Source organism: Gossypium raimondii, chromosome 11 (assembly GCF_025698545.1).
Source record: "Gossypium raimondii isolate GPD5lz chromosome 11, ASM2569854v1, whole genome shotgun sequence".
Lineage (NCBI taxonomy): Eukaryota > Viridiplantae > Streptophyta > Magnoliopsida > Malvales > Malvaceae > Gossypium > Gossypium raimondii.
The window spans coordinates 58,693,380-58,721,317 of record NC_068575.1 but is presented as its reverse complement, the minus strand read 5'-3'; the positions used below and the strand labels follow the sequence as shown (position 1 = coordinate 58,721,317).

Here is a 27,938-nt window from a genome sequence, read left to right as displayed (position 1 = left end):
GGAGATATGGAGGTTAGTCCTATTAATTCTACAAATATTGTTCTTATACCCAAAGTTAATAATCTCTTGTCAATGACGCAATATAGGCCGATTAGTCTTTGCAATGTACTTTATAAAATTATTGCGAAGGTAATAGCTAGTAGACTTCGAAAGGTTATTGGAAAATGTATCTATGATGCCCAAAGTGCTTTTGTGCCTGGTCGGTTAATTTCAGACAATATGATGCTAGCATATGAAGTATTGCATAAATTAAAACAGAAGAGACTAGGGAAAAATGATTTATGGCCGTTAAACTTGATATGAGTAAAGCTTATGACAGGGTTGAATGGAGTTTTATAAAAGAAATCATGATAAGAATGGAGTTTGATCTTAACTGGGTGAGGGCCATTATGAAATGTGTCTCTACCGTTTCCTACTCTGTAGTCATTAATGGACATAGCGGGGTAAAATTTTTGCCAACCAGAGGATTGAGACAAGGTGATCGTCTCAGCCCGTTTTTATTTCTTTTATGCGGTGAGGGCTTATCGAGCTTGTTGAGACAGGCAACGAAAAGAGGTACCTTAAAGGGAGTAAGGTTTAGTAGGAATGGGCCACTGGTTTCCCATCTTTTATTTGCTGATGATTGCATTTTGTTTAGAGAAGCAACAAGCAGGGGTGCTAACATTTTCAAGGATATTTTAGATGAATACAAAACTCAGTCGGGACAGTGTGTAAACTTTGAAAAATCTTCAGTATTTTTTAGCAAAAACACGTTGGAAGAGGATAGAAGACATATTATAAATTTGATGGGGGTTTGGAGGTCGAATGAACTAGAACGATATTTGGGGTTGCCCAATATAGTGGGTCGAATAAAGAGGGAAGCTTTTCAAAGTCTGAAGAACAGGTTCAAAAAATACATCGACAATTGGAGTAATAGATTTCTATCACAAGGAGGTAAAGAAGTTTATATAAAGGCCATTCTACAAGCTATTCAAACTTATTCAATGGCTTGTTTTCTATTTCCTAGAACGCTATGTGATGAGTTGGAAAGTATAGTTGCTAAATTCTGGTGGTAGAAAGGAAAGGGCAGAAAAGGAATATATTGGTGTAATTGGAAAAATCTCTGTTCATTAAAAGAAAACGGTAGGATAGGCTTTCAAAATTTCGGCCAATTCAATATTGCGTTATTAGCGAAGTAAGGTTGGCGTCTTATTAATTACCCAAATTCTTTATTAGCCAGAATTTTAAAAGCAAAGTATTACCCGTACTCTAGTTTCTTAACTGCGAAGCTGGGAAACTTACATTCTTTTACCTGAAAAAGTATCTGGGCTGCAAAGGGTCTTCTCCAAAAAGGAATGTGTTGGAGAGTGGGCAGAGGGGACAGAATCTCGATATGGGAAGATTGTTGGATTTAGGGGGTTGATAAAATTGATGCACATAAAAGAACAAACAGAGGTGAAATACAGTTAGTTTCAGATCTTATTGATGTTTCAAACAGAGAATGGAAATTGGAATTGGTTAATAATACCTTTCAAGAGGACATTGCTCGGAAAATTCTTCAGATTCCCCTTGCAGAGATTGAACATGAGGATTTCCAGGTTTGGAAAGGAGAATTATCTGGCGAATTTTCAATCCGCAGTGCCTATAAACTATTAGAAGATGCTAATCTGGATCCTAGAAACTATTTATTATAGACCGAAACAAAAGAATTTTACAAGAAACTTTGGAGCCTACAGATGCCATCAAAAATTGCATTTACAATCTAGAGGATCTCTTGGGATTTTATTCCAAACTTTGCTAATCTCAGAATCAGTAGAGTTGCTACAAATGACAGATGCCCCCGATGCAGATTTGAAGTTGAAGGAAGCCTCCACGTCTTCCGAGATTGCCCTATGACAACTGAAGTCTGGCATTTGTTAAATTTCTCATGGATTATGAATAATACGAGTCAGTCTTTGTGGGAGTGGCTAACCTGGGTTTTCAAGAGGAGCAACAGCGGCCAATGTCTACTTTTCTGTTATGCGTTATGGTGGATATGGTTCTCCAAAAATCAATTTATTCATGAGAGGAAAAACACAACATGAAGGGTTTTACTACTTAATATTCAAAGCTATATGGCAGAACAGAAAGGATTAAAAGCTTTAAAGAATAATGAAAGAATATGCAGAAGCTATGGAGTACAGGAGGACATACCGAGAGTCAGGATCCATTTTGATGCTGCGTACGACAACAAAACTTTCAGATCAGCATCCGGAATGGTAGGATGGGATCTGAGGGGAAACTTAATGGTGTTAAAGACGGTTATCCATAGAAATGTTCCTTCTCCCTTCGCGGTAGAGGCATTTGCATGTTTAGATGGTACAAAGCTAGGGATTTCACTAAGAACCCAATCAGTAAAACTTATGGGGGATTCAAGAACAGTAATAAGAAAATGTCAGGAGACTTCCACAGGCAAATCAGCAATCGGAGCCATTATCAGAGATATTCAAAACAAGAAATCTGATTTTCAAGAACTCAATTTTCAGTATATTCAAAGAACGGAGAACTCATATGCTCACAGATTAGCAAAAAATCCGCTTGAGAAAGGAGATACTACTTATCTGAGGGGAGAAGAACTGGATCGCCATGCTTTTGCCTCGGTAAGAATTTGGTCAAGAAATCCAGATTGAAGATTTGATTCACAGAAGAAGAAATCAAAATAGATAGCAGAATGAAGTATTAATGTCTTGGGGACTGCTATCGATGAAACGCTAGGAGCTTTGGAAATGACGATTCAACAAACACTTTTTGGAATCCAACTGTTTCAGATTTGACTGGGTTAGGTTTTAAGTAATTTTAATTTCATTTATTGTTCTCTAGTTTCCATTTAGTTTAGTAAGAAGTTTTGATAGTTTTTCAATTTAGTTTTTCTTTGACAGACCTTTGGGCCATTGATTGGGCTGTCTGTTAGTTTTGTTTCTTTAATCTATTTCAATAAAATCCCAGTCTTATTTTCAATAAATAAATAAATAAATAAATACTATAAATCGATTTTTTAGAAAGTATTATTTATTATTTTTAATAGTATAATTTAAGTTTTTTAAAATAATAAATGATAAAAATGTCATATTCACTCGAATATATTTATAGAAATCGTTAATGAAAGATTTTGTCAATTATTTTATGATGTTACTGTTAATTAATCCATTCGTCTAATAATAATAACTTAAATGATCTTATTTTAATATGAATAAATAAAATAATAAGTTCAGTTGGAACCTCATGGTATAACCAAAATTTTGTAAATCTCATTCATAATTATTTTCTAAAAATTATTGTTATTTTAAACAATTATTAGTTTTATTATTTTAGTAAATAATTTATTTAAAATTTAATTAACTTAAAAGGAAATTATTTAGTATACTTCAGAGAGTTTTTAGATTTCAGTAGAATTTATTTGATAATTATTTTATAATAATATAATAAAATACTAAAAATATATCATTTTTAAAATTAGTTGAAAAATAAAAAACACGCTACCAATATACCAAATACTCACTCAAAATTTAATAGCTGAATATGCATTGAGTTACAAATTAAATAAGCAAGTAAAATAGGCTAAAAATATACTCATAAATCAATCAAGGCTGGGCTTGAGGTTGATTAGCCTATAAACAAATTAACAGCAAAGCAATTCCTTTTTTTCTTTCTCGGTACAAAGCAATGCAATTTCTTGAGTTGAGAGCAAACAAGCTGTTTTTTTTTTTAATTAATATAAATTCCTTTAAAAAAATTAGCACAGACGATACATATTTTAAGCTATATTATATATATTACAGTTTTCAAATTTCATTCACGAAACTAAAATTTTCCATTGTTGATAAAGTTAAAAATGATTTTTTACATTAATAATTCTTATCATATTTATTCTTTTGATACGAGAAAAGCCTACAATTATCTATAAGTGCTTCAACCCTTAAATAAGAGAATAATGCGCTTTAGTGTACTCAAAACTACGCCCTCCTCTGCACTAATAACAATACCAATAATAATCAAACTAAGATTCAATTGGCTTAAAAAATGAATTTCAGTATAAAATTATCCTCAAATTTTGATAAAGAGTGATCTAAATCAATCATTATTATTTATATTTTATATAATAATAAAGTTTTTAATTAAATTTGATATAATTTAAATCAAAACGATATCAATTTAACTAGAAATTAGCAAAATAAATAATATTTTACAATTTTTTTATGAAATACAGGTTAAATATAATAAATAAAATGTTTATATATTTTTTATGTAATACATAGATTTTTAAAAAGTCACCCACAATTCTAAAACCAACCCAACCTCTTAAAAACTATGGCCATTCATAAAAATTAGCCGGCTCTTTTATTTTCTTTCCTTTTTTGGTGCATGGCTCATCAATACAATAGCGATTGTAAATATAATATAAAAAATGAATTAAATCATAATAATATGACATATGACAAAAAAACACACTAATAAGACAAATGAGGTCCATTCGTCCACCGACTGCCTATCTACCATGCAATGCGCCTGCAAAACTTAGCTTTCCCTATTATAACAAATAAAATTAAAATTTTAAATTAAGTTATTATTATTAAGATTTAATTTCATGAGCAAAACCAAAAAAAAAAACTTTTAAGAAAGGCCAAAATTAAATTATAATTTTACTATTTTAATAGTTTATATCTTTTAATTTTAAAAACTTAAATTAAAATTTTTCATTTTAGAGGGTTAAAATATAATTTTATTTTATTAATTTAAAATTTTAAAAATTTTAAAAATCTAAATAAAAATTATATTTTAAGGGGCCGAGAAACCCTTATCAACCCTTAAATTTAAATATTGTATAAAAATAAAAATTAAGAATTATATTACACTTATATAAAAAAGTAAATAAAAAAGTTGTACCTTTAAAGTTTAAAGTACACAGATATACAGAGTAATGAAAACCAGGCGAATATCAACCATTAATCAATAGTCAAAAAGGCAGTAAAGAGAAAACAAAAAAAAAAAAAAAAAAAGGCAAGCTGGAACCGGATCCACACAATTTTCTTGCCGAAAATCAGTTCAGCCACACAATTTTCTTTTGCTCATTGGATATTGGAGCATTAATGATTTTCTCTATAAAAATTTAATAAAACATGTGCCAAAATTAAATTAAATAATATGGGAAAAAAGAAGAAGAGAGAAATCTGGAAGTAGGATATTATTTACTCGCCACATACGGACACGTCATCCATTTATTTATTTATTTTAAGGATAAATAAAATTATATATAAATTATTTTTATTTTGTACAATTTTATATTTAAAATTTTCATTTGATCCGATCCTCACAAAATATCATTTTATGTTTATATATTTCATACATATATAATTATATTTATTAAAAATAATTTAATAAATTTATTTTTTAAATGTGTATAATTGAATTACAATCAAAGTTTTATATAGTCATTTGAACTACAACTAAAATTTTATGTGCATAATTACACCAAATCAAAATTCATATATTAAATTCTACATAGAAACAAAGTTTTATATATAATTTTAAGATTTATCATTTATTTTACAATAAAAATTACAGTATGGAAATATTAAAATAATAGTAAATGTTGAATTTTAAATTTAATTATAAAAGTTATAAATAATTATAATTGTAATATGATTCAGAAAAATAAAGGATGTTTGAAAATTTATCCAAATTAGCCTAGGCTCAGTAACAAAAAATTAAATAAATAAAAAGTTGGATGGTTGGTAGGAATTATCCAACTCATAAACATTTTAATTGAAATCATGTGTCATTTTCGAGATATCTCTTAAAGTTCTATTCTTCTAATATTTAAAAGAGCTTTAAATAATTATTAAATTCAGAAAATAGATTTGGTAATAAAAGATTTTTTTTATAAATAGTCAAGCTTTTAGCTATAATTGATGTTTAAGGTAAAAAAAAACACCTGTTTTTTATTATGTAATATATTGCTTTTATGTTTATACATCATCTAACTTATATTTCATTCATCTAATTTATATTTCATGTAAAATATAATATAAATATTAAATAAAAGTGATGTCCATAACTTATGACATTTAAACTATTTCTTTGAGCAGGGAAACATAGGTACAACGATTATTGACCGACTTTATGACATTTTAGGTCACGTAAAGTTGTTTGTCTTTGATGCGATTGAAAAGTTTTCGGACGTACAATATACAGTTTACTAGTTTGAGGTGAGGTTGCTCACTTCTTCCCTATACCATGAGGTTGAGAATTTAATTTTCATTACGAGAATAGAATATATTTTATAATTAATTATTTATGTTTTTAAAAAATATTCGTAACGATTAATCATTGTTATTAATGATGAGATACTTTAATTTCGACAAAAAAATAATTTTAATTTTTTATCTTTTATACTAAATTAATATTGTTTTATTGAATTAGTGACATCAATTCAATTATAAAATTATAAAAATATTTTTTTGTTTTAAATTATAACTAATATTATAAAAATAATACTTTTTTCTTTTTATATTTTTATATCATCTTTAAATAAAATAATTATTAATTTTAATTAGAGGTAAGTTTTATTTATCAACTTTAAAAATAGTTAAATTTTATGGATTTCTTTATTTTAAAAATTGTTGTGATTCTTCCTTTTGGAAAAGTTCCAATCTAAAAATTGTTTAAACTTAATCTATGCAATTTACTTCAATTTTGTGCCGACTTACTCTTGAAATAGATTTAGACTTTTTTTTTTTCAATTGAACAAGATTGGGATGTAGCTTTAGACTTGTAATTTCAGTTGAACAAGATTTAGACCTGTTTATGAGTTGGGCCACTCGAAATATGAAAGGGTTTGGGCAAAAAAATTAGGTATGCTTAAAATGTGGGCTTGACTTAGGCCTACTTGTTTTTGAGTTTATAATACTTTATATTATGTTACTTTTATATATTATGTAATTTATAACACATGAAAAATAAATATATACTAATTATACAATATCATTCTAATATAAACATTAAAATAATATTAAGATAATTATATAAAAAATTTCAATAAATACAAAATATATAAAATTATTAAATATTAAATTTAAATAATTTAAATAATTTAAATAATTTAAAAATAATATGTACAGACCTAAAACAGGTTTGGTTTAGTCTTTTGCAAATATGAATGAATTTCAGTAAAATTTTAGACTCATATTTTAGGCCGAGCCAAACTTAAACAACCAAAAAATATGTTAATATCATGTTTGAACTCAACCTTCCCCAACCCATAAATATTTATAATTAGAATAGAGTTACATTATATTAGCAAAAAAATAATTCGAATAAATTAAAATGTTTGGAAAATTCAATCGTACAAGTTCAGAGAAATCAATCAAAACCAAACAAAAATGACAACAGACCCTTTTTATCGTTATGTTTTAATAAAATAAAAATTTTGTTTTGATTTATTCCCATATTTAATTTTTTTAGTTTTATAAATACTTTAAATTATTATTCATTTAAAATTTTACAATGCATGAAATGCATGATTCAGTCCATTGAATTTGATTTTTCAATTAGGGTGTCCATTACTGTTTTTAAAATAGGATTGGACCATTCAACTTGTATTGAACTAAAAATTAATTGAATTGTCCATTAGAATTTTATTATTTTTAATAATTTATTTAATTTATATTAATTTCATCAAATTAATTAAATTGAAAATCAATAATATAACACACTAACTAATTTGATTGTCAAATAGAAAATGGATGGATAAAGTTGAAAATTGTAAACGTGAATTTGTGGATCCAAAAAGATGTAAATAGAATTAAAATGTAAAAGATATAGTGTCGGGATTCAAGCTTGCTCATTCCCAGGTGATGGTGTTGGTGTGTAGGTTGTTATTCTCATTAATGTTCACTAAAAATAGTAGACAAAGCGAGATAGATGTGGTTACTGTATATCTATCACGTGAAGTCCTTATTTTAAAATTTTATTATTAAAAAATAAAAACATGGAAAGAAGAAAAATGAAAAAAAGGCTAATTGAGGCAAATAAATGGAATGAAAAATAAATAAATAAAATGATCCTTCCGTTTTGTGTGTTTTCATGTTAATAGTATTGCAGATTTGTTTACATTTTTTTTGAATAGGATGAGTTTCTACTAAGTGAATTAAGTCCTAATTTATAAATACTTTTTAAAAGTGATTTTGAAAAAAATATTTTTAGGAAGAATTTTTATTCCTAAAAAAGATATTTTGAACGTATTTTTACTTGGGAGATGTATTTTTTCAAAAATAATTTATTTAAGAACACTTTTATTAAAAAATTGATTTTATACCAACAGTATTTTTGAGAAATATTTTAAATTGAGCTTAAGCATAATATTAATCACATAAAAAATTAGTTTTTATATATATTTATGTTAGTCAACATTTAGGGTAGTGATTTGTAGAATGTTAGAGAACAAGATTCATTAAGTGGGGAGGTGTGAAATGCAGAAGATAAAACTAGTGTTTCTTTTTTAAATTATTTACTGTACATAGATATAACCAATGATTCATAATTGCAAATTAAAGGCGGCAAACGGCACAGCACAGTTTGGTTGAGAAATATGAATCGAAGAGCAAACTTGTCGGGTAGATGGATAGGGTTGGATGAGAGTCTACTTATTTCGATTAGAGTCTGTCTTAAATGTTCTAGTCTTTTCCTCGTTTATATCAAAATAAATTTATTTGGTACAGAAATGCCAACTAATAATTTAAATATTTTGTTCAATTAAAATCTTCTTAATTTGATAATCAAGATTTTTAATTCAATTTAAATTTATTTAAAATCAAAGCCAAAAATAAATAAATAAAACTCTCGGAAAAATTAAGATTCTAAATAATATGCAAATTATTGTATAATACACGTATGTATAGTCACTGCATTATTTTACATATACATCAAAGGTAGATACAGGAGTAATTAGAGTTGTACAAGTCACCCAACTCGAATACCCGTTTAAAAAAAAGATGATTTGAATAAAAATATAAGTTCAAAAATAAGTTTAGGCAAAAAATAAAGTCCATTTAAAAAACGAATAGAGTTTCGGATTGTTTTTGTTGTTGTTTTTCCATTTTTTGTCATTGTTTTGCTATCATTTCACTATTATGTTGCTACTATTCTGTTGTTAATGTTTAAATATTGTATAACACTTGTTTTATTGTTAATTTTGTTACTATTTTAGAGGCATTTGCTTATTAAATTGCATTTATCTTTTTGTTATTTAAGTACAAAGACTTATTTTATTTTATATTTAATTCGTTGGGAAACATTTATTTTAATATTCTTAATGTATTTGATGTATTATATTTTTTAATTTTTTATATAAAAAATAAAATTAAAAAAATAGATATGGGCCAAACCGAATTTAGAGAAAAATTTAGGCACCCATTTTCTTGTTCGAGCTCTAGCTCAACAAGAAAACTTGAAATTTTGTTAAAGCTTAGTCTATAGACAACTCTAAGAATAATTTATATACACAAAATGATTATTCCACATTTGATTAAACTTCAAAATGGTGATAATAAATAATGAAAATAAAATAAGTTAATAATTTATATTATTCTTATTAAATTAACGTGTTTTTATGTAAAATTATACTTCTTTTATCGTAATATAAAATTAAAAATTCCTAAAAGTTAATATAATTATTAGAAGAATGATTAACTTAAATCGATATAAAATTGAAATAATTTTGTACATTTTAATATTTTCTATACCATTAATATTTCAATAATTTCATTGTCAAATTATTACAATCTAATCGTAAGAGCTTTCTACTCGTGATTTTTATATCGTACCTCATGATTTTTATGTAAGGTATGAAGTTTGGATGAAGGTTATTTTATAATATTTTTAATGTTTTATATGAACTTTGAATTTTTTTTTTGTTATTAAAATACGTCATTATCTGTGTTTGAATAAAATATTATATTTAATTTTTTCACTCAATAAACATCTTATAATAACCAAATTTTGGTGTGAAAAATCAATGGTGTTAAGTATTGGATTAAAATTTTTAAATAAAGAGTAAGAATATATAATTTTAATTTTAACTAAATCTTAAAATTTAGGAATGGACTGTCATATTCTAATGGTGGTTATGTTAGTTAGTCACTCAATTTTTAGGGTGTTTTAATTTTTTGGTCATTTAAAATAAAATTTTTGTAATTTCTTCACTCAAATTTTAAGATGCTTTCATTTTGGTCACCCAAGCGTTAATTTTCTAATGACAGTTGATTCAATGGTGAATCCTAAGACTAAGTTTTGGGGTGATAGTAAAATTTTCAAAAAATTTGATAGTTTAATGAGATTTTTTAAAAATAAATTGAGGGTAATTAAAATTTTTGCGAGATTGATGAGAATTTTCAAAATCTTAAGAGCTTAATTAAAATTTTCAATATTTTCAAAATTTTAAGAGGGCCTAATTATTTTTTTTAATTTTAAGAGAAAATCAAAATTTCTCAAACTTTTGGAGGCTCCTAATCCCTTATTATGGCACGTCTCTAAATTAAGTGTATACAAGTTACATCATGTTTATATTTTTATTTTGATCATTCAACTTCTAAATCACTTTCATTTTCATCATTTAAAAAATATTTTTTAGGTATTGATTGGGTAAGTGAAAAATAGTAAAAATTAAAATAATACATTAAAATTACCATATTATACTTGTTTACTCTTTTGTCGAATGTTTTAAATTTCAAAACTCAAAATTAACTAAATAAATTATTGAAAGATTTTTTATCCCATTATAATATCAACTAATATATTGTGATAATATTGAAATAAAATAAAATAAATAAATTAATATTTTTTTTAAGATTCAAAATTTTATTTTGAATTTGTTCTTAAATCGATTATTCGAGTTTTGATTATCATTTAAATCGATTGTAAGGACAAAGAGATTTTTATTTGTACCCTACAAACTCGTTTTTGTTGGAAAAGGAGACCGGTTTGGACCTTGGAGAGTGTTCTCAAATATTACATACCACGTCATCCCGTTTGCTACACAACATAAATTAAGAGGGGGAAGCCGTAGCGGAGTGAAATGTCGTGTGTGATTCGTGCAGTTGGTTAACAGAAAAAGCACAAAGGGAACGTGCAGAGTTGAAAGCAGTGCTGATTAGGTCAGTGGCGTCGGGCGATGGCGGAAGATAAGGCAGAGACACAAGCGTTCACTCCTGGTCCCGGATATCGGCAATTCAAGGGAAGAGATGAATTCCCCTCCAACATTTTGCACGGCACATTAGCTTGTGCCATCTGGATTGGATCTATGCATTTTAACGTCTCCGTCCTCCTTTTCTCCTTCCTCTTCCTTCCTTTCTCAAAATTCCTTTTGTTCGTCCTCTTCCTTTATTCTTTTTTAAGTATGGCTTTTATGTTTTTGTTGGTAAAAGAAAAAGGGAAGTTAAAACGGCACAAATAATTTATTTCTTTGATTCAATACACAGGGTGGTTGGAGTGCTTTTGATTTTCGTCGTTCTTCCTATTGATCATAACAGTAAATTTGGGCTGAGATTGGCCAGGTACCATTTTCTACTGCTCTAATCTCTTCTTTCTCTTTTTTAAAAATCAATTTTATGTTAACAAATAATTATGATTGGAACGAACAGGTATATATGTCAGCACATGTCCAGTTATTTTCCAGCCACTCTTCACGTTGAGGACATCAACGACTTCCATCCTGATCGTGCTTACGGTCTCTTTTCTTCTTTCCTCTTTTTATTCTTTTAATCTTTAATTTAACATGCTCGAGTGAGTAAATTCTTGTAAATGTTGAGCAAATAATAGATGTTAGCATGTAAATGTTGCAGTTCTCGGTTATGCCCCACATTCGGTGTTGCCGATCGGAGTTGTTACGTTGGCTGAACGTACAGGTTTCATGCCTCTTCCCAAACTGAAATGCCTTACCTCCAGCCCTGTAAGCCCAATTTCACTCCCCAGAACTTTCATACCCTTTCACATTCCAAGCCCCCCATTGCTCAATTTCTTTCATTCATAACTTGGTTTTGGTGAATGAATAGGTATTCTACACACCATTTTTGAGGCATATATGGACGTGGTTGGGTGCTTCACCAGCCACAAGGAAGAACTTTTGTTCCCTGTTGGAAGCTGGTTATACTTGTATAGTAGTGCCTGGAGGAGTGCAGGAGACATTCCTCATGCGGCATGATTCTGAGGTTTCATTCTTCTAGAACTCCTCTATTCTTATTTCTTAATGCTTTGCTAAGGTTGTTTAATTTAAGCCCTTCTGACATAACCTGTTCATCACACCCAGTTTTCTCCAACACCCAAAACTTAAAATGGGTTTTATTTTTGGATCTGGATCATCTTCTTTATCTGTTTATGTTGGCAACTCAATAATTCTTGGTTTATTTCTGGACTTACAGGTAGCATTCATTAAATCACGAAGAGGATTTGTTCGTATAGCCATAGAAAAGGGGTGTCCACTGGTCCCAGTTTTCGCCTTTGGTCAGGTAAGTAATGTTATTTGTCGTTTCTTTCTCTGACCCCACTTTTTGTGCAGATTACTTGGAGCATTTTCTACCACATAATTCGTCATTTATTAATGCTCTTTTCCTTATGCAACTATCCGTTATTTTCTTAATTTTGTGTATTTTATTTCTATTATCTTTCTAACAACTTGCACTATCTTCTTAACCACTTGAGTTTAATTTCCTTTGGTTCTTTCTTACTTCTGCTACAGTCACATGCGTTCAAGTGGTGGAAACCACGTAGCAAGTTTCTCCTGCAACTTTCAAGAGCTATCAAATTCGTCCCTATGTTATTTTGGGGAGCTTTTGGGTATGCACTAAATTATAAATTATCTTTTATGCTCATGAAATAAATTTAGTAAATTCTACAGTTCAAAAAGCACTTAATAACATGTTTTTTTGAAGTAATAACATATTTTAAATTTCTCTTGAATATAATAATATTTTTTTAACATTTTTTATGGATCCAAAATGACTTATAGGAGATTACATAATGTTGGATGTTGTATGGCGAAAAAGAATGATATTTTAAAAAAAAATTATGTGTTGGGAACAGAAAGAGTATGTTGCCAAAAGTGAGTCAATTCGAAGGGTTTCTAAATAAATAATTAAAGCCCCTGATGTTGCAAAGCAAAGCATATAATAATCTTTTATAGATTGGAATTCTGATCTTCGGAATTCAATTTTGTTACTCTGCTACTGATTTTCTCTGCTTCTACTTCACTCGTTAAATTTTTATTGGAAAAAGAAATTCTCAGAAATCATACACGAATTTTCATATAATGCTTAATGTAATATATAAATTTATATATTTATTTCGTTTAGAGAGCAGAAAAGTTTGATATTAGTTTAGTTTTAAAACCACTAATATCGTTGTTTAGGTGACACTATTTTAAGTTTTGTTATTGCAAAATAAACAATTATATTTTCTCAACCTAGAAATTTGTTTTTCTAAATGTATACACTTAAATCAAAATCATAGTTTTATATGCAAAACAGAATCAAATTCAGAATCTGATAAATAACTAAAGTTTATATATCACCTTACATATTGAGCTTTATTTCCTGAAAATTCTTGTACATTTTTCTTGTGTAAATTTAGTGTCATAATTGATCTAGTACTTTTGAGTTGTCTTTTTCATGTTCTGGTGCTATTTCTGATATCAAGCTGCACTGCACATTAATCACGGGAAGTGACAGAACTAAATGGCACAGGACTAAAGTTCTGCTCTCTTGCTTTAATTTTTATGTTGTTTGATGTCTATTTTTATAATAGAAAAGAAAATTACTATTTTAATTTTAAGGACTGTAATTCCTTAAAAAAAGTAGATTAAAAGAAAGAAGAGTTTCCATGGTTTTGTATGTCAATGGAAATAAAGCTTGAGGGAAACTGATGGCATCTTGATTATTCTCAGGACAATAGAAAAGCTTGAAAAGGCTGTCATAAAAGAAACTAGTAATGTAAGATTTTCTGTTCCAGATCCATAAATTTGAACCTTTTTTTGGTTTTTGTGCAGAACTCCTATACCGTATCAACATCCGATGAATGTGGTGGTGGGGAAACCTATTTACGTAAAGAGAAATCCCCAACCTACTACTGAAGAGGTATTTTGCTTTAATGTCTCATTGGTAGAGTTTATTATTATCATAGTGTACTGGAGTGCCATAATGAGACTAAAATCTACTACTTTGTGTAAATGCCTAATGCATGTTGCTTAGTGAGTAATGATGCTAAAGAGAACAAAGATATGCGTATATATCTTTAACTTGAGTGTTGAACATAAATAGTACTATAAGACAAATGAAATGTCGGAAGTACATAGTCATTGGATGAGCTGGAGGTTAAAGCTCCAGGTATCACCAATCCGATTATTCTGAAATCCCTTGAGAGCCATCCTTCTTTCTGTTTTGGTCCCTTTAAATAACACATTGACATGTGCCATGTATTTACCAACTCAAAGATGGAGTTCATATATAGTCGTGTGCCATGTTTTTACCCTTTCTATGTCTTATTTCTTGCATAAGCAAACCATTATTCTAACCCGAAAAAGTAAAGAATAGACTTGTTGTTTAAACTCTTCATTTTCTTGAAGTATTCATATTTGATATTTGTGCCTCATGCATAAGTACGAGGATATGACCTCTAAAGATCTTTCAGATATAAAGAAAAACTTAGAAATTTAACTGCATCTAACCCTCTAAGTTCGAATCCAAATAACCGGTTACCATCCATGATAATGCTTGTTATAGTAGAGGAGGTCCCGAAGTGAATGGATTAAAGATCCTTGGCAACATGTCATTGCCTGCCAACTTGTTTACCGTGAACTTGTCAAACTTCATTATATATTAATATGACATGTGCGTTAATCAATATGTTTGGCAGGTCCTTGAAGTACATGGCCAATTTGTGAAAGCCCTTCAAGATCTCTTTGAGAGACATAAAGGTCGGGTGGGATATGCTGATCAATCATTAAAGATTCTTTGATTTGATTCTTATTCGATAGCATTGCCTGAGCTACCCCAATAAAAAACTGCCATTAGAGATAATTTGATTAAATTCAGTTGTATTATACATACATCTGAAGATGGTCCTTGTTTTTTTTTCTAAAATTTCAATGGTTATGATGTATTCGGAATTCATTACGACGTTTATCCCGAGCTTTCATGACGCCAGCGGTTGCATCAATGAAATCAGGCCATGCCCCTCCAATATGATCACAAGGCCCAATCCCATCAGCAGCCTGAGTCTGCCTCGTAATTCTCTTGTCTCCGTGGTCAGATTCTCCCTTGGGGAAGCTGCTGACATCAATTAAACCTCATAAACCACTAATAAAATATCTAATACCACTTTAAGTCTACTTACAATTTTTTTTTTACTTCTACAATTCCTAACTCGTAAACATAACGCGAGAAAGTTACCAATATATATCATCTTCAATTCAGTCATGAGATTATATTTACATGAAAAAAATCTGAACTGATATATTTTTTTTGTTCTCACTTAAGCTTATTTTTACATGGTAGAATTTGAGCTTAGTTTGAACGGCTGCCATGAAAATAAAATAGGCCTTAATTTTATATTTACATAGCATTGGTAAACAAGATTTGGCTTTGTGTTTATTATTTTATTAATTTCAAAGGGTCCATTCTAAAAATATTTTCTGTAACCACGTGGTGAACGTGCTTTTCATCAGCATGCAGTTTAAGCTATGGATGTTGGTTTTATTATTTTGTTTCTTTCATGACGTGCACCTAAGCTCACTCGCTTTCAAGTTCCAAGTTTCAATGTGAAAAGCAGCAGCCTAGTTGATACACGTAATGACTATCACACTATCTATTGATTAATGAGAAACCAGGCACCTCACCATCATCAAAAAACTTCATTATGCAAACTCCAAATGCACCACCAGAAACCACGTGTCGAGCCATGGCTAACCAGATTATGGTACATATCCACACACACCGTTCCACATCTCAGCTTGTAAAGTCAACATGGTTTAAAGAACCAAGATGTTATCAAAGTTGTTTTTTAAAATATTTTATTTAAGTTCTTAAAAAAGTTATTTTGTGCTGTAGTTTGGGATGGAATATCTAACCCAGCTCCTTGGCATTGTATTAGCAGAAGATGCTTCTTCTCAAGCTTATGTTTTGCCCTTATTTAATTTTTTTTGGTAAAAATAAAAAAATTAAAGTTATATTTGTTTCATTGAAAATAATGTTTGAAAAAAGTCTGGAAGTTTTTAGTATTTGAATGATTCTGCGGAAATATCTTTCGATAATTTTCTTGAATTGTTTTTAGTGAAATAAATACAACATAAATGTATTTGTTACAAAATATTACAATATCATTTCCTTTTTACAATCAAAATTTATTGGGTAAAGTACCAAAATAGTCACTTTTCTTTCTCCAGGTTATATTTTAGTCACTTACATTATCGTGTTGTAATATTTTAGTCGTTGAGTGTTAATTGTCATTAACGGTGTAATGGTAAATTGGCGTGACACATTAAATCATCATTTCAAATTAAAATTTTAGGTTAAATTATACAATTGGTCCTTGTATTTTTTTTTCCATTTTGAGCAACTTAATTTACTTTTTTACGTTAAAAGAGATGGAGAATGGAGGAAAATAGAGGGAAAAACAGAAGAGAATAAAAAGGGGGGAGTTTAAAGAACATAAAAGAAGAAAACAATTGCTCAAAACGAAAAAACTATGGAAATCAATTGTATAATTTAACCTATGATTTTTGTTTGAAATGATAATTTAGCGTGCCACGTCAGCTTACTGGTTACACGGTTAACGATAATTAATGGCTCAATAACTCAAATGTTACTGTAACACCCCTTAACCGTATCCAACACCGGAATAGGGTACGAGGCATTACCAAAACACATACACTTGTAAACGTATTTAACCGAGTTATAAAATTTCATCAAAATTAAAACTTTCAAAATAATTAACATGTTTCTATAACTTTTCACAATATATCCTCAAAATATTATAATCATAATAATTAGGGCTCGAGACCCGATACATACTCATGCAATTTAATGCTTCATTTCCATTTCATTCAATTCGCAATTTCTCATGCTCATAATTTAAATCATATCACTAGCAATTTCCATTTAATTCACGTACAATTCAATGACATCAAATTCAAAACTAATACGTATTTACCATTTAACTCAATGTTTATTGATTATACCATTCAATAACACATTTATGAAATTCTCAATTTAGCAATGAAAATATCACTTTAGTTTGAATAACAACATCGTCCTGATATAAATACACTACCACTTATCCATTTACTTTAATTCTTTCGGGCCCATTTGTCACTTACCATCCTTAATCAAATTAGGGAACGGTCACGGAAAATTGAGTACTTCACTTTCACTTTGCCATAGTATAACTATGGTCTTACGTATGATCACTTATCACTTGTCCCGATCGGATAAGTGTAGCCACCTATCACTTTGTTTACGATCGATAAGTGTAGGCACTTATCACTTTGTTTCTTGATCAGATAAGTGTAGCCACTTATCACTTTGTTTCTTGATCAGATAAGTGTAGCCACTTATCACTTTGTCTCTTGATCAGATAAGTGTAGCTAAAGCTATTACTTATCACTTTGTCTCTTGATCAGATAAGTATAGCCGAAGCTATCACTTATCACTTTTCACTTGTCACTTGATCAGATAAGTGTAGCCGAAGCTATCACTTATCACTTTTCACTTGTCACTTGATCAGATAAGTGTAGCCGAAGCTATCACTTATCACTTTCCACTTTCCACTTGTCACTTGATCAGATAAGTGTAGCTGAAGCTATCACTTATCACTTTGTCACTTGATCGAAGTACTCAAATCCGCGTTCGCTCAATTTGATCATTTATTCATATATCGAGCTTACCAACATGTGTTAATTCATAAACCATTCATGGTATTATTTCATGCCAAATCATATACTGAATATACCATACACATACTATGAAACTTTATTTTCACACATGAGCTTAAACCATGACCAATAATGCACAAAATAAGCATCATTCATATTTCATCGTTTATGAGTTATAATCAAACATATGACCATTTATACACGAATCATTCATATATTTCCCAATTTTCCTCCTCCTCCTCTCCATTCCACATCCTTAATGTGTATAACACACTTAAACAACATTAACCATAATTTCAATATTCACTAACATGTATATTCAAAGCTGTTTATCCGAGTCAGAGTCACTAAATTATTTTTATCCGGAGCTACAGAGCTCCAAATTAAGATCCGTTAATTTTCCCTGAAACTAGACTCACATATCTTCATACCATAAAATTTTCATAATTTTTGGTTCAGCCAAATAGTACAGTTTATTCTTTAAAGTTTCCCCTGTTTCGCTGTCTGACAGTTCCGACCACTCTTCACTAAAATTAATTATCTCATTGTACAGAATTCGGATGATGTTTTAGCTTGTTTCTTCTAAAAATAGACTCATTAAGGATTCTAACCATATAAACTATAACTCATAATCATTTTTTTACAATTTTTAATGATTTTCCAAAGTCAGAACAGGGGAACCCGAATTCATTCTGACCTTGTCTCACAAAATCTATTATATCTCATGATTTACAATTTCATTGCTTACATCATTTCTTTTATAAGAAACTAGACTCAATAAGCTTTAGTTTCATATTTTATTCATCCTCTAATTCAATCTCTACAATTTTGGTGATTTTCAAAGTTACACTACTGCTGCTGTCCAAAACTGCTTTAGTGCAAAATGTTGATTTCCATTTTGCCCCAAATTTCACAGTTTATACAATTCGGTCCTTTCTCAATTAACCCTCAATTAATCTAATTTTCTCAATTAGTACTTTACTAGACATTATAAGTTGTTACACAACTATTGAAATTCAGAATTTCCACATATAACTCTATCTTCAAACTCTTTTACTATTAGGTCCCAAACATTCACTTTCTATTCAATTCTTTCAATAAAATCAGCATATGAACAATTTAAAACTCTAATTTCATGCTAAATCATCATATACTTCCAGCACATATTCATATCAACTTTCAACTTCTTTCATAAAATCAAAACTAATGAATTTAACAAGTGGGCCTAGTTGTAAAAGTCATAAAAATACAAAAATTTCAAGAAATAGTCAAGAATTGAACTTACTTGTAATAAAAATATGAAGAACCAGCTTGAAGAAGCCCTTCCATGGTGTTTTAGCTGATGAGAATTCAGAAAATGAAGAGAAATCTAGATAATTCCACTTGGGTCCTAACTTTATTAAGCAAATTTTGCAATTTTCCAATTTTGCCCTTAATTCTCCTTACTTTCTTGCTGATTTCATGCCTCTGTTGTCCAGCCCAAATAGACCTTGGGTCTATTTGTCTTTTAAGCCCTCTTCCTTTTATCATTTAAGCTATTTAATCATTTCCCAAAATTTTGCATTTGTTACAATTTAGTCCTTTTGTTCAATTAATTATCGAACTTTAAAATTTCTTAACGAAACTTTAATACTAACTTTTAACACTCCATAAATATTTATAAAAATATTTATGGCTCAGTTTAAAATCCCGAGGTCTTGATACCTCATTTCGATTCTAATTATTTTAATATTTATTTCTAGTGCACTATTCACTATTTCAAAAATTTTCCTAACTTCATATTTAACTTATACTTACTAAATTAATAATATTTTCTACCCATTTGTCGAATTTAGTGATCTCGAATCACCGTTCCGACACCTCTGAAAATTCAAGCCATTACATTTTTTTTTCGTCGGATTTGTGGTCCCGAAACCACTGTTCCGACTAAGCCTAAAATCGGGCTATTACAGTTACAACGTGTTAACATAAGTGACTAAAATGTAACCTGAGAGAAAAAAATGACTATTTTGATACTTTACCCAAATTTATTTTGTAATAAGATAGCATTTTATAGTAACCAATACCATATATAAATTCATAATAAATAATGTCTAGTTAAAGCTGAATTTATATTACATTTATGAGAGTGAATAGTGACATGTTAGAGGTGGAACAAATAAGTGAAGCAAAACATGATTTAAACAAATACTCATAAATATACAATTAAAATATTTATATTTTAAAACATCAAACATTTATTATTAAATATTTATAAATTATTATATATTTATTCTTAAAATATTAATATAAATATTTTTCAATAATATATTAAGAGTACTATTCAAAAATTATTATTGTTAAAATTTGTTGAATCAAACAATTGCTAACTGAAAACAAAATGTTGAATGGAAGTGATTGGCAACAATGGCCACTTTGATTGTTTATGTAGTTCGATTTCTCTACGCTTGCGAAGCTTAACTCAGTGAATAAATCCAGTATCTTTAATCCCAATACAACAAGTTATTTAAGATTTATCACACCCTTAATATAACAACCTCATTTTTGTATCTAAAAACCTAAATCACTCATCTGTAAATCCCCACTTAAGAACTTAAGCAATAAACAAAATTATTTTTATTCTCTCAACAAAATACGTTCCACAAATATACTAAAAATTAATTTCAAATTTTTGAAAAATTTTTTAAAAAAAATCTATCTAGTTTTTTGAAATTGTTTTTAATATATCCATGTGCAGTATATGTATAATAGATATAATTTTAATAATAAAATTATGGGCACGAAATGGCTAGGCCATAACCAGATTTCGACAGTTGGAAGCGTCGTGATTGGACCGACAAATCCATAAATGTAATGGTAATATAAACTATTAATTGATTATTATTTTATAAATCTCATAATAATTTAAAAAAAGTGATAGATTGGTTTTGAGTTTTGATCCCAAAGGACGGGGCAATGGATTTTGCCCCATATCTTATAATAAATATAAATATATTTATATATATAAATTTCCCAATAATTCTTCTTAAAAAAAAAAACAGCTTTACATTTTCTACAGATTTTTCTTTTCTGAGTACAGATTTGATTTTATTACTTTTTTCTTTAGGGTTAAATGATTCCGTTTTACTAGATTGAAGTCACGGACTCTTTTGGCGCAAAAAAGAAAAAATAAATGAATAAAAGAAATCTGAAAGTTGTAAATAAATAAATAGGATCATTTATGGAATGTAATAAAATATTGTTTTGCTATTCCCGTTCAGATTTGAAAAGCGGCCACTGACAGTGAATGTGATGAAATGACTGCAGTCGATGGTCATGGTGGCCTATAAATTACGTCCTTCCGTTTGTGATTTGTGATATTTGTAAAACCAAATCGGAAGGGGGGTGCGGTGTTGAAAGCGGCGGCGATTGTGTCAGGAGCTGGCGGACGATGGTGGAAGAAAGGGTGGAGAACAAGACGTATGCGGCTGGATCTGGATATCGGGAATTCAATGGAAGAAATGAATTCTCGTCCAACGTTTTGCACGGGATATTAGCTTGTGCGTTGTGGATTGGAGCTTTGCATTTCGACTTCTACCTCTTAGTTTTCTCCCTTCTCTGCCTTCCATTCTCCAAATTCCTTTTGTTCGTCCTCTTTCTTTGTTCTTTTGAAGTATTACTTTATGTTGTGATGAACAAAAAAGAAGCATTTAAATATGGAAATTCATGTCTTTCTTTGATTCGAAATTCCCAGGGTGGTTGGATTGTTGTTGGTTTTCGCTGTTGTTCCTATCGATCATAACAGTAAATTTGGGCTGAGGTTGGCCAGGTATACCACATTTTATTGCTATGATCTCTTCTCTTTTTCTTTTATTAATGATTTGAAGGTTAACAGATAGTAACTATGATTGGAATGAGCAGGTATATATGTAGGAATATGTCCAATTATTTTCCCACCACTCTCCACGTTGAGGACATTAACTACTTCCAGCCTGATCGTGCTTATGGTCTCTAATTTCCTTCTTTTAATCTTTACTTCAATTAAAATTGCTCCTGCAAGTGGTTGTGTTTTTCAATTATTCTACCTTTTAGTTCACCTGCTTCCCTTTTTTTTTTCTCGGTTAAGCAAATAACAGATGTTAGCTTTGTAAATGTTGCAGTTTTTGGTTATGAGCCACATTCAGTGTTGCCAATAGGAGTTGTTACGTTGGCTGAACGTACAGGTTTCATGCCTCTTCCCAAACTGAAATGCCTTACCACCAGCCCTGTAAGCCCAATTGAACTCCTCAAACTCTCATATCCTTCACATTCCATAACCCATAACTCAAATTTGTTTCAGCCGCTTTACTTGGTTTTGGTGAATGAATAGGTATTCTACACTCCATTCTTGAGGCATATATGGACATGGTTGGGTGCCTCACCAGCCACAAGGAAGAACTTTTGTTCCCTGTTGGAAGCTGGTTATAGTTGTATCGTAGTGCCTGGTGGAGTGCAAGAGACATTTCTCATGCAGCATGATTCTGAGGTTTCATTCTTCTACACTCCTGTATTCTTATTTTTCTTCTTTGCTAAGGTTGTGTTAAGCCCTTCTGACATAACCTGTTTATCACACCCTGTTTTCTCCAACGCCCAAAACTTACAATGGGTTTTATTATTGGATCTTGATCATCTTCTTTATCTCTTTATGTTGGCAACTCAAAAATTCTGGGTTTATTTCTGGACTTCCAGGTTGCATTCCTTAAGTCACGAAGAGGATTTGTTCGTATAGCCATGGAAATGGGGTGTCCACTGGTCCCAGTTTTCGCCTTTGGTCAGGTAAGTAGTGCTTGTTTTCTTTATCATTTTAATTCTCGGAATCCCCTTTTCCCACTCTTTAGTCTTTTTGCAGCTTCAGATTCTGAAAAGTGAAGCTAATTTCCTTGCTCTTTTCTTACTTGTGCTGCAGTCACATGCGTACAAGTGGTGGAAACCAGGTGGCAAGCTCATCCTTCAACTTTCAAGAGCTATCAAATTCGTTCCTATGCTATTTTGGGGAGCTTTTGGGTATGCACTAAATTATTTAACTTACCTTTTATGCTCATTAGCAACTTCTTTTGTTATTGTATGATGAAAAAATATCCCTGGGCCCTTGGAAAGATTGCCTTTTAATAAGTGGCGAATCCACGGGCTGGCAGAGCCCAGCAGCTTGGAAAATAGGCCCCGGCATTTAAAAAAAAATTAAATTTTTTAATAAATTATAAAAATTTAAATTAATAATAATAAAATTATAGTTTTAAATTTAAAAAAATAAAATTTTGATTTAATTTTTATAAAAACTATAAAAATATAGACTAATAAAATTATAAAATTATATTTTTACTATTATAAAAATATATAATTTAATTTTAATCTTCAAAAAATGTTATCTAGTTTCGCCCGTGTTGCAGTTATATTGTAAAATGAAAACTAAAAAATGTGTGAATCCGAAGGGTTTTTGGATAGAATAATTAAATTAAAAAATGATGTTAGGAGATGTTTGACATCCATAACTTTGAGCGTTCATTTTTTCATTTGTGGCAGAACACCTATACCGTATCAACGTCCGATGCATGTGGTGGTGGGGAAACCTATTTACTTGAAGAAAAATCCCCAACCTACTGCCGAAGAGGTATATACTACGTTAAACTAAAAGGGTTTGGAAAACATATGTAGTTATGCATTATTATTAACTAGTCTGGATTACAGGTTCTGGAAGTGCATGACCAATTTGTTAAAGCACTTGAAGATCTCTTCGAGAGACACAAAGCTCGGGTTGGATACGATGACCTTCATTTAAAGATTCTTTAGTTTCAGCTTATTTTAAGTGAACAGTGTTTCTTTATTTCCCAATTTCTTGTATCCTCTTGTTCACTAGCGATGCCTCAAGGAACTACTCAGTGATTAAATTTAGTTATTTACATCATCTCAATATGAATATTATGATTATCCTTCAAGTTGTTTAAAAATAATTATTTTAACAAATAACAAATATTATTATAAAAGTATTTTTTATTTTTATATATAATTTGTAAGAAAATATTTTAAAGTCTAATTAAGTTTAGAAAATCAAGATTCCAAAAGTTTGAACTTAAAATTTTATTAATTTTTCTGCAAAGCATATTTAAATACTAAATATGTAATAGCTAAAAACTGGAGTGGAACATGTTTGGATTAAAACATTTTCTATTTTGTACATCCTCGAATGTCCCACGTTATTTTTTTGGGAGGATAATTTAGTCTATAAATGGATTCAAGTGTAATTGAAGTTTTCAAATCTTAAAAGGCGAAAGCTCTTTGGGCCCTCAAAAAGAAAAACATATCCTAAATCTCCTATCATCATTTATGGTACGGTAATTGTCTTCCATATTAAAAACAATTTTATTTTTGAGTTCTGATTTGAAAAGCGGCAATTGACAGACCGTGTGATAGTTGATTTGTTTACAAGTTAATGTATACGTCTCGTGTGTGATTTACGAGAGATTTGTTAACTAAATCCAAAGCGGAGTGGGGGTGTCAAAAGCGGCGGCGATTGGGTCAGGATGGCGGAAGAAAAGGAGGACAGAAAGGCGTATACGCCTGGACCCGGATATCGGGAATTCAATGGAAGAAAGGAATTCCCATCCAACATTTTACATGGCTCGTTAGCTATTTTGTTGTGGATTGGACCTTTGCATTTGAACTTCTTCATCGTCCTTTTCTCCTTTCTCTTCCTTCCTTTCTCCAAATTCCTCATGTCCGTCCTCTTTTCCTTTTAGTATTACTTCTCTGTTCGGGAAAAAAAAGAATTTATATGGCACCAAATTCATTTCTTTCTTTAATTTGATTCAATATTCCCAGGGTGATTGGATCGCTTTTGGTTTTCGTTGTTCTTCCGATCGATCATAACAGTAAACTTGGGCGTTGGTTTGCCAGGTACCATATTTACTGCTTTAATCATTTTCTCTTTTTAATTTATCAATTTTAAGGTTAACAAATAAAATAGTGATGAACAGGTACCTATGTAGGCATATCACGACTTATTTTCCCGCCATTCTCCACGTTGAGGACATTAACGACTTCCATCCTGATCGTGCTTACGGTCTCTTTCCCTCCTTTTTAATCTCTTCTTTTAATTAAATTACTACAGAAAGTGGTTTTTGTCCCCTAATTATTCGAAAATAATAGATGTTAGGTTGTAAAATGTTGCAGTGTTCGGTTATGAGCCACATTCGGTGTTGCCGATTGGAGTTATTGTGATGGCTGAACTTACTGGTTTAATGACTCTTCCCAAATTGAAATGCCTTGCAACCAGTCCTGTAAGGGCAATACGAAACTCTCGTATCCATTCACATTCCACGACGCATAAGTCAGATTTCTCTCGCCCATAACTTGTTTGGATAAATGATCATAGGTATTCTATACTCCATTTATGAGGCATATATGGACATGGATGGGTGCTTCCCCAGCCACAAGGAAGAACTTTTATTCCCTGTTGGAAGCTGGTTATAGTTGTGTTATTGTGCCTGGTGGAATACAAGAGACGTTCCTCATGCAGTATGATTGCGAGGTTTTATTCTTCTAACCCATTATTGTTTTTACCTCACAAATAGGTTTTATTTATTTATTTATTATCTTAATGTTGGCAAGCTTACAGACTGCATTCCTAAAGTCTCGAAGAGGATTTGTTCGTATAGCCATGGAAATGGGTTGTCCACTTGTCCCTGTTTTTGCCTTTGGTCAGGTAAAGTAATTCCTTTTCTTGCTTCTTCTCTGACCCCACCTTAGTGCTTTTAGGAAAAAGCACATGCACGGAATCCCAACGTATGTATGATAATCAAAACATCAGCTATTTTTAATCAATTCACTTCATTGTCATTGTCGGTCAAGCAATATTGGGTCTTTTGATGTTATGTTACTCTATTTTTACTTACTTTAATGTGTCTCCACCATATTCGTTTAGAACAAGCATCGGATGCTTGGTAGAGAGTTCATTAATTAGAGCCTAAAATGATGCAAACAAGTGTAGGATAAGCTTTGCCGCTATGACGTGACCCTTCATGTAGGGCATGTGATGTTACTGACCTCATGTGTGATATTCTCTTATCTATTTATAACATACTTCCCACAATAGTGTACGTCACTTGATTCATCGTTTTGTTGTATCTCCTGTTTCAGTCATATTCCTATAAGTGGTGGAAACCGAGTGGAAATTTCTTCCTGCAGCTTGCGAGGGCTATCAAATTCGTCCCTATTTTATTTTGGGGAGTTCTTGGGTATGTATTTCATTATAAATTTAATATAAATATAAACATAAATATAAATATACTTATACTTATGCAGTTCAAGATATTAAAGATGAGTATGAGTCGAGTTTGGTCTCGAAATATTTCAAATTGGATCAATTTTTTTACTATTTAGAAAACAATAAAATTTTAAATATAATTTTTATATTAATAGTGTTATATTTGTTATAATTAAAATTTTGTGAAATAATAAGTTTATTGTAAATTAGCACTTTGGGTTGTACCGAACCGGTCTGAATTTGACAGAAATCCAAAATCCCGGTCGGTGCAATTTTTTATGTTTGTAGTAATTACAAAACAAATAGGGGGAAAAAGCTTTGGATATGTACAATGTCTGTTTATCTGGATCCGTTTGAAAGCCGTAACCTTGAAACTTTTGTTTGTTTTATGTTGCAGAACTCCCTTACCCTATCAACATCCAATGCATGTGGTGGTGGGTAAACCTATTGAGTTGAAGAAAAATCCACATCCTACCGCCGAAGAGGTATTTCTGCTTAGGGGTGTTCATTCGGTTAACCGACCGGTTAACCGATCCGAAATTACTATAACCGAATTAACCGACCTTCCAAAAATTTTAACCGTTAACCGAACCGATTTTTTTTAAAAAAATTTAACCGAACCGAAATTTTTTCGGTTAATAAGGTCGGTTAACCGAATTAACCAAAAATTATGTATTTTTTATTTTTGGATAAAATTACCCGAATTACCCGAATTAATCGAATTACCGAAAAATACCCGAATTACCCGAATTTTTTTTATTTTTATTTTAAAATTTAAAAAATTTATAAATTATTAAAGTAAATTGAGTTGTCTTTTAGTTTTAGTTTTATTGGATTGGGTAATTGGGTAAACTTTAGTTTTAGTTTTATTGGGTTGGGTAATTGAGTTTGGGTTGGGTTGGATAATTTTATTTATTAATTTTTGGTTAACCGACGGTTTGAACGAATTAACCGTTAACGAAAAATCATAAAAAATTAACCGACCCCGACCGAAAAAATTCGGTTAACCGACCGATTAACCAAATTCGGTCGGTTAACTGAATTTTTTCGGTTTTACCCGAATTATGCACACCCCTATTTCTGCTAGTTAGCAATATAATTTTTTTTTTATTCCATAAATTATTTTAGAAAATTGTTAGATTTTTTTTAAATATTTATATTCCTAAAAGACACTCGGCAACTACTGAATCTGCCCATAGTATAACAAAATATTATTTTTTATCATTATAGAATTATATTAACTTCTTCCTTCGTCATGCATCGAAATTGAAGCAACGTAGCCGTAGATTCCTTGGGCCATAAAGAGCCTCAAAACTTGTGGTGGTTAACATTTTGATGGGTTTTTACATAATTAAATCACAAATACGATAATCAAAGTGTTGGACAGGTCCTTGAAGTACAAGCCCAATTTGTCAAAGCCCTACAAGATCTGTTTGCCAGGCACAGGGCTCGGGTTGGATATTCTGATCTCCCATTAAAGATCCTTTGATGATGTGAAGTTAGTTTGGGTAGGGACAGGTTGTTTCAGTTAATCATGTTTGTTCTATTAAAACTGAGTTTATTACACAAGATGGAAGTCCAATGTATGTCATATAATAATGACACAAAGTACTTCAAAAGTTACATAGTATATACTTAATCTTCAGCTGCATTATTATTATTATTATTATTATTATTATTATTATTGTAATAATGAGAAATCGTAAGTTTAAACGTGTTTAAGTA

General features: G+C 30.2%; 3 protein-coding genes and 1 long non-coding RNA gene across 4 annotated transcripts; 3 read left to right on the top strand and 1 right to left on the bottom strand.

Annotated features, from left to right (window-relative positions):
- Positions 1-1,502: 1,502 nt before the first annotated feature.
- Positions 1,503-2,712, bottom strand: LOC128034543 (uncharacterized). Its single transcript, XR_008190610.1, has 3 exons — positions 2,173-2,712; positions 1,952-2,020; positions 1,503-1,878 (listed from the first exon to the last, which is right to left on the bottom strand). It is a non-coding gene; the product is annotated as an uncharacterized LOC128034543 (long non-coding RNA).
- An 8,276-nt stretch (positions 2,713-10,988) lies between these two features.
- Positions 10,989-15,176, top strand: LOC105802314 (diacylglycerol O-acyltransferase 2D). Its single transcript, XM_012633881.2, has 9 exons — positions 10,989-11,379; positions 11,493-11,567; positions 11,655-11,740; positions 11,856-11,962; positions 12,066-12,221; positions 12,432-12,518; positions 12,749-12,846; positions 14,054-14,141; positions 14,920-15,176. The coding sequence occupies exons 1-9, from the start codon at positions 11,186-11,188 to the stop codon at positions 15,019-15,021; spliced, it is 993 nt and encodes a 330-aa protein (XP_012489335.1). The 5' UTR covers positions 10,989-11,185; the 3' UTR covers positions 15,022-15,176.
- A 5,855-nt stretch (positions 15,177-21,031) lies between these two features.
- On the top strand, positions 21,032-23,886 carry LOC105802315 (diacylglycerol O-acyltransferase 2). The gene is made up of 9 exons (XM_012633883.2): positions 21,032-21,559; positions 21,669-21,743; positions 21,836-21,921; positions 22,075-22,181; positions 22,284-22,439; positions 22,643-22,729; positions 22,860-22,957; positions 23,474-23,561; positions 23,639-23,886. The coding sequence occupies exons 1-9, from the start codon at positions 21,366-21,368 to the stop codon at positions 23,738-23,740; spliced, it is 993 nt and encodes a 330-aa protein (XP_012489337.1). The 5' UTR covers positions 21,032-21,365; the 3' UTR covers positions 23,741-23,886.
- Positions 23,887-24,194: 308 nt separating this feature from the next.
- LOC105802316 (diacylglycerol O-acyltransferase 2) lies at positions 24,195-27,938 on the top strand. The gene is made up of 9 exons (XM_012633885.2): positions 24,195-24,665; positions 24,770-24,844; positions 24,925-25,010; positions 25,121-25,227; positions 25,323-25,478; positions 25,566-25,652; positions 26,087-26,184; positions 26,611-26,698; positions 27,601-27,938. Exons 1-9 carry the CDS (start codon positions 24,472-24,474, stop codon positions 27,700-27,702), a joined length of 993 nt encoding a protein of 330 aa, XP_012489339.1. The 5' UTR covers positions 24,195-24,471; the 3' UTR covers positions 27,703-27,938.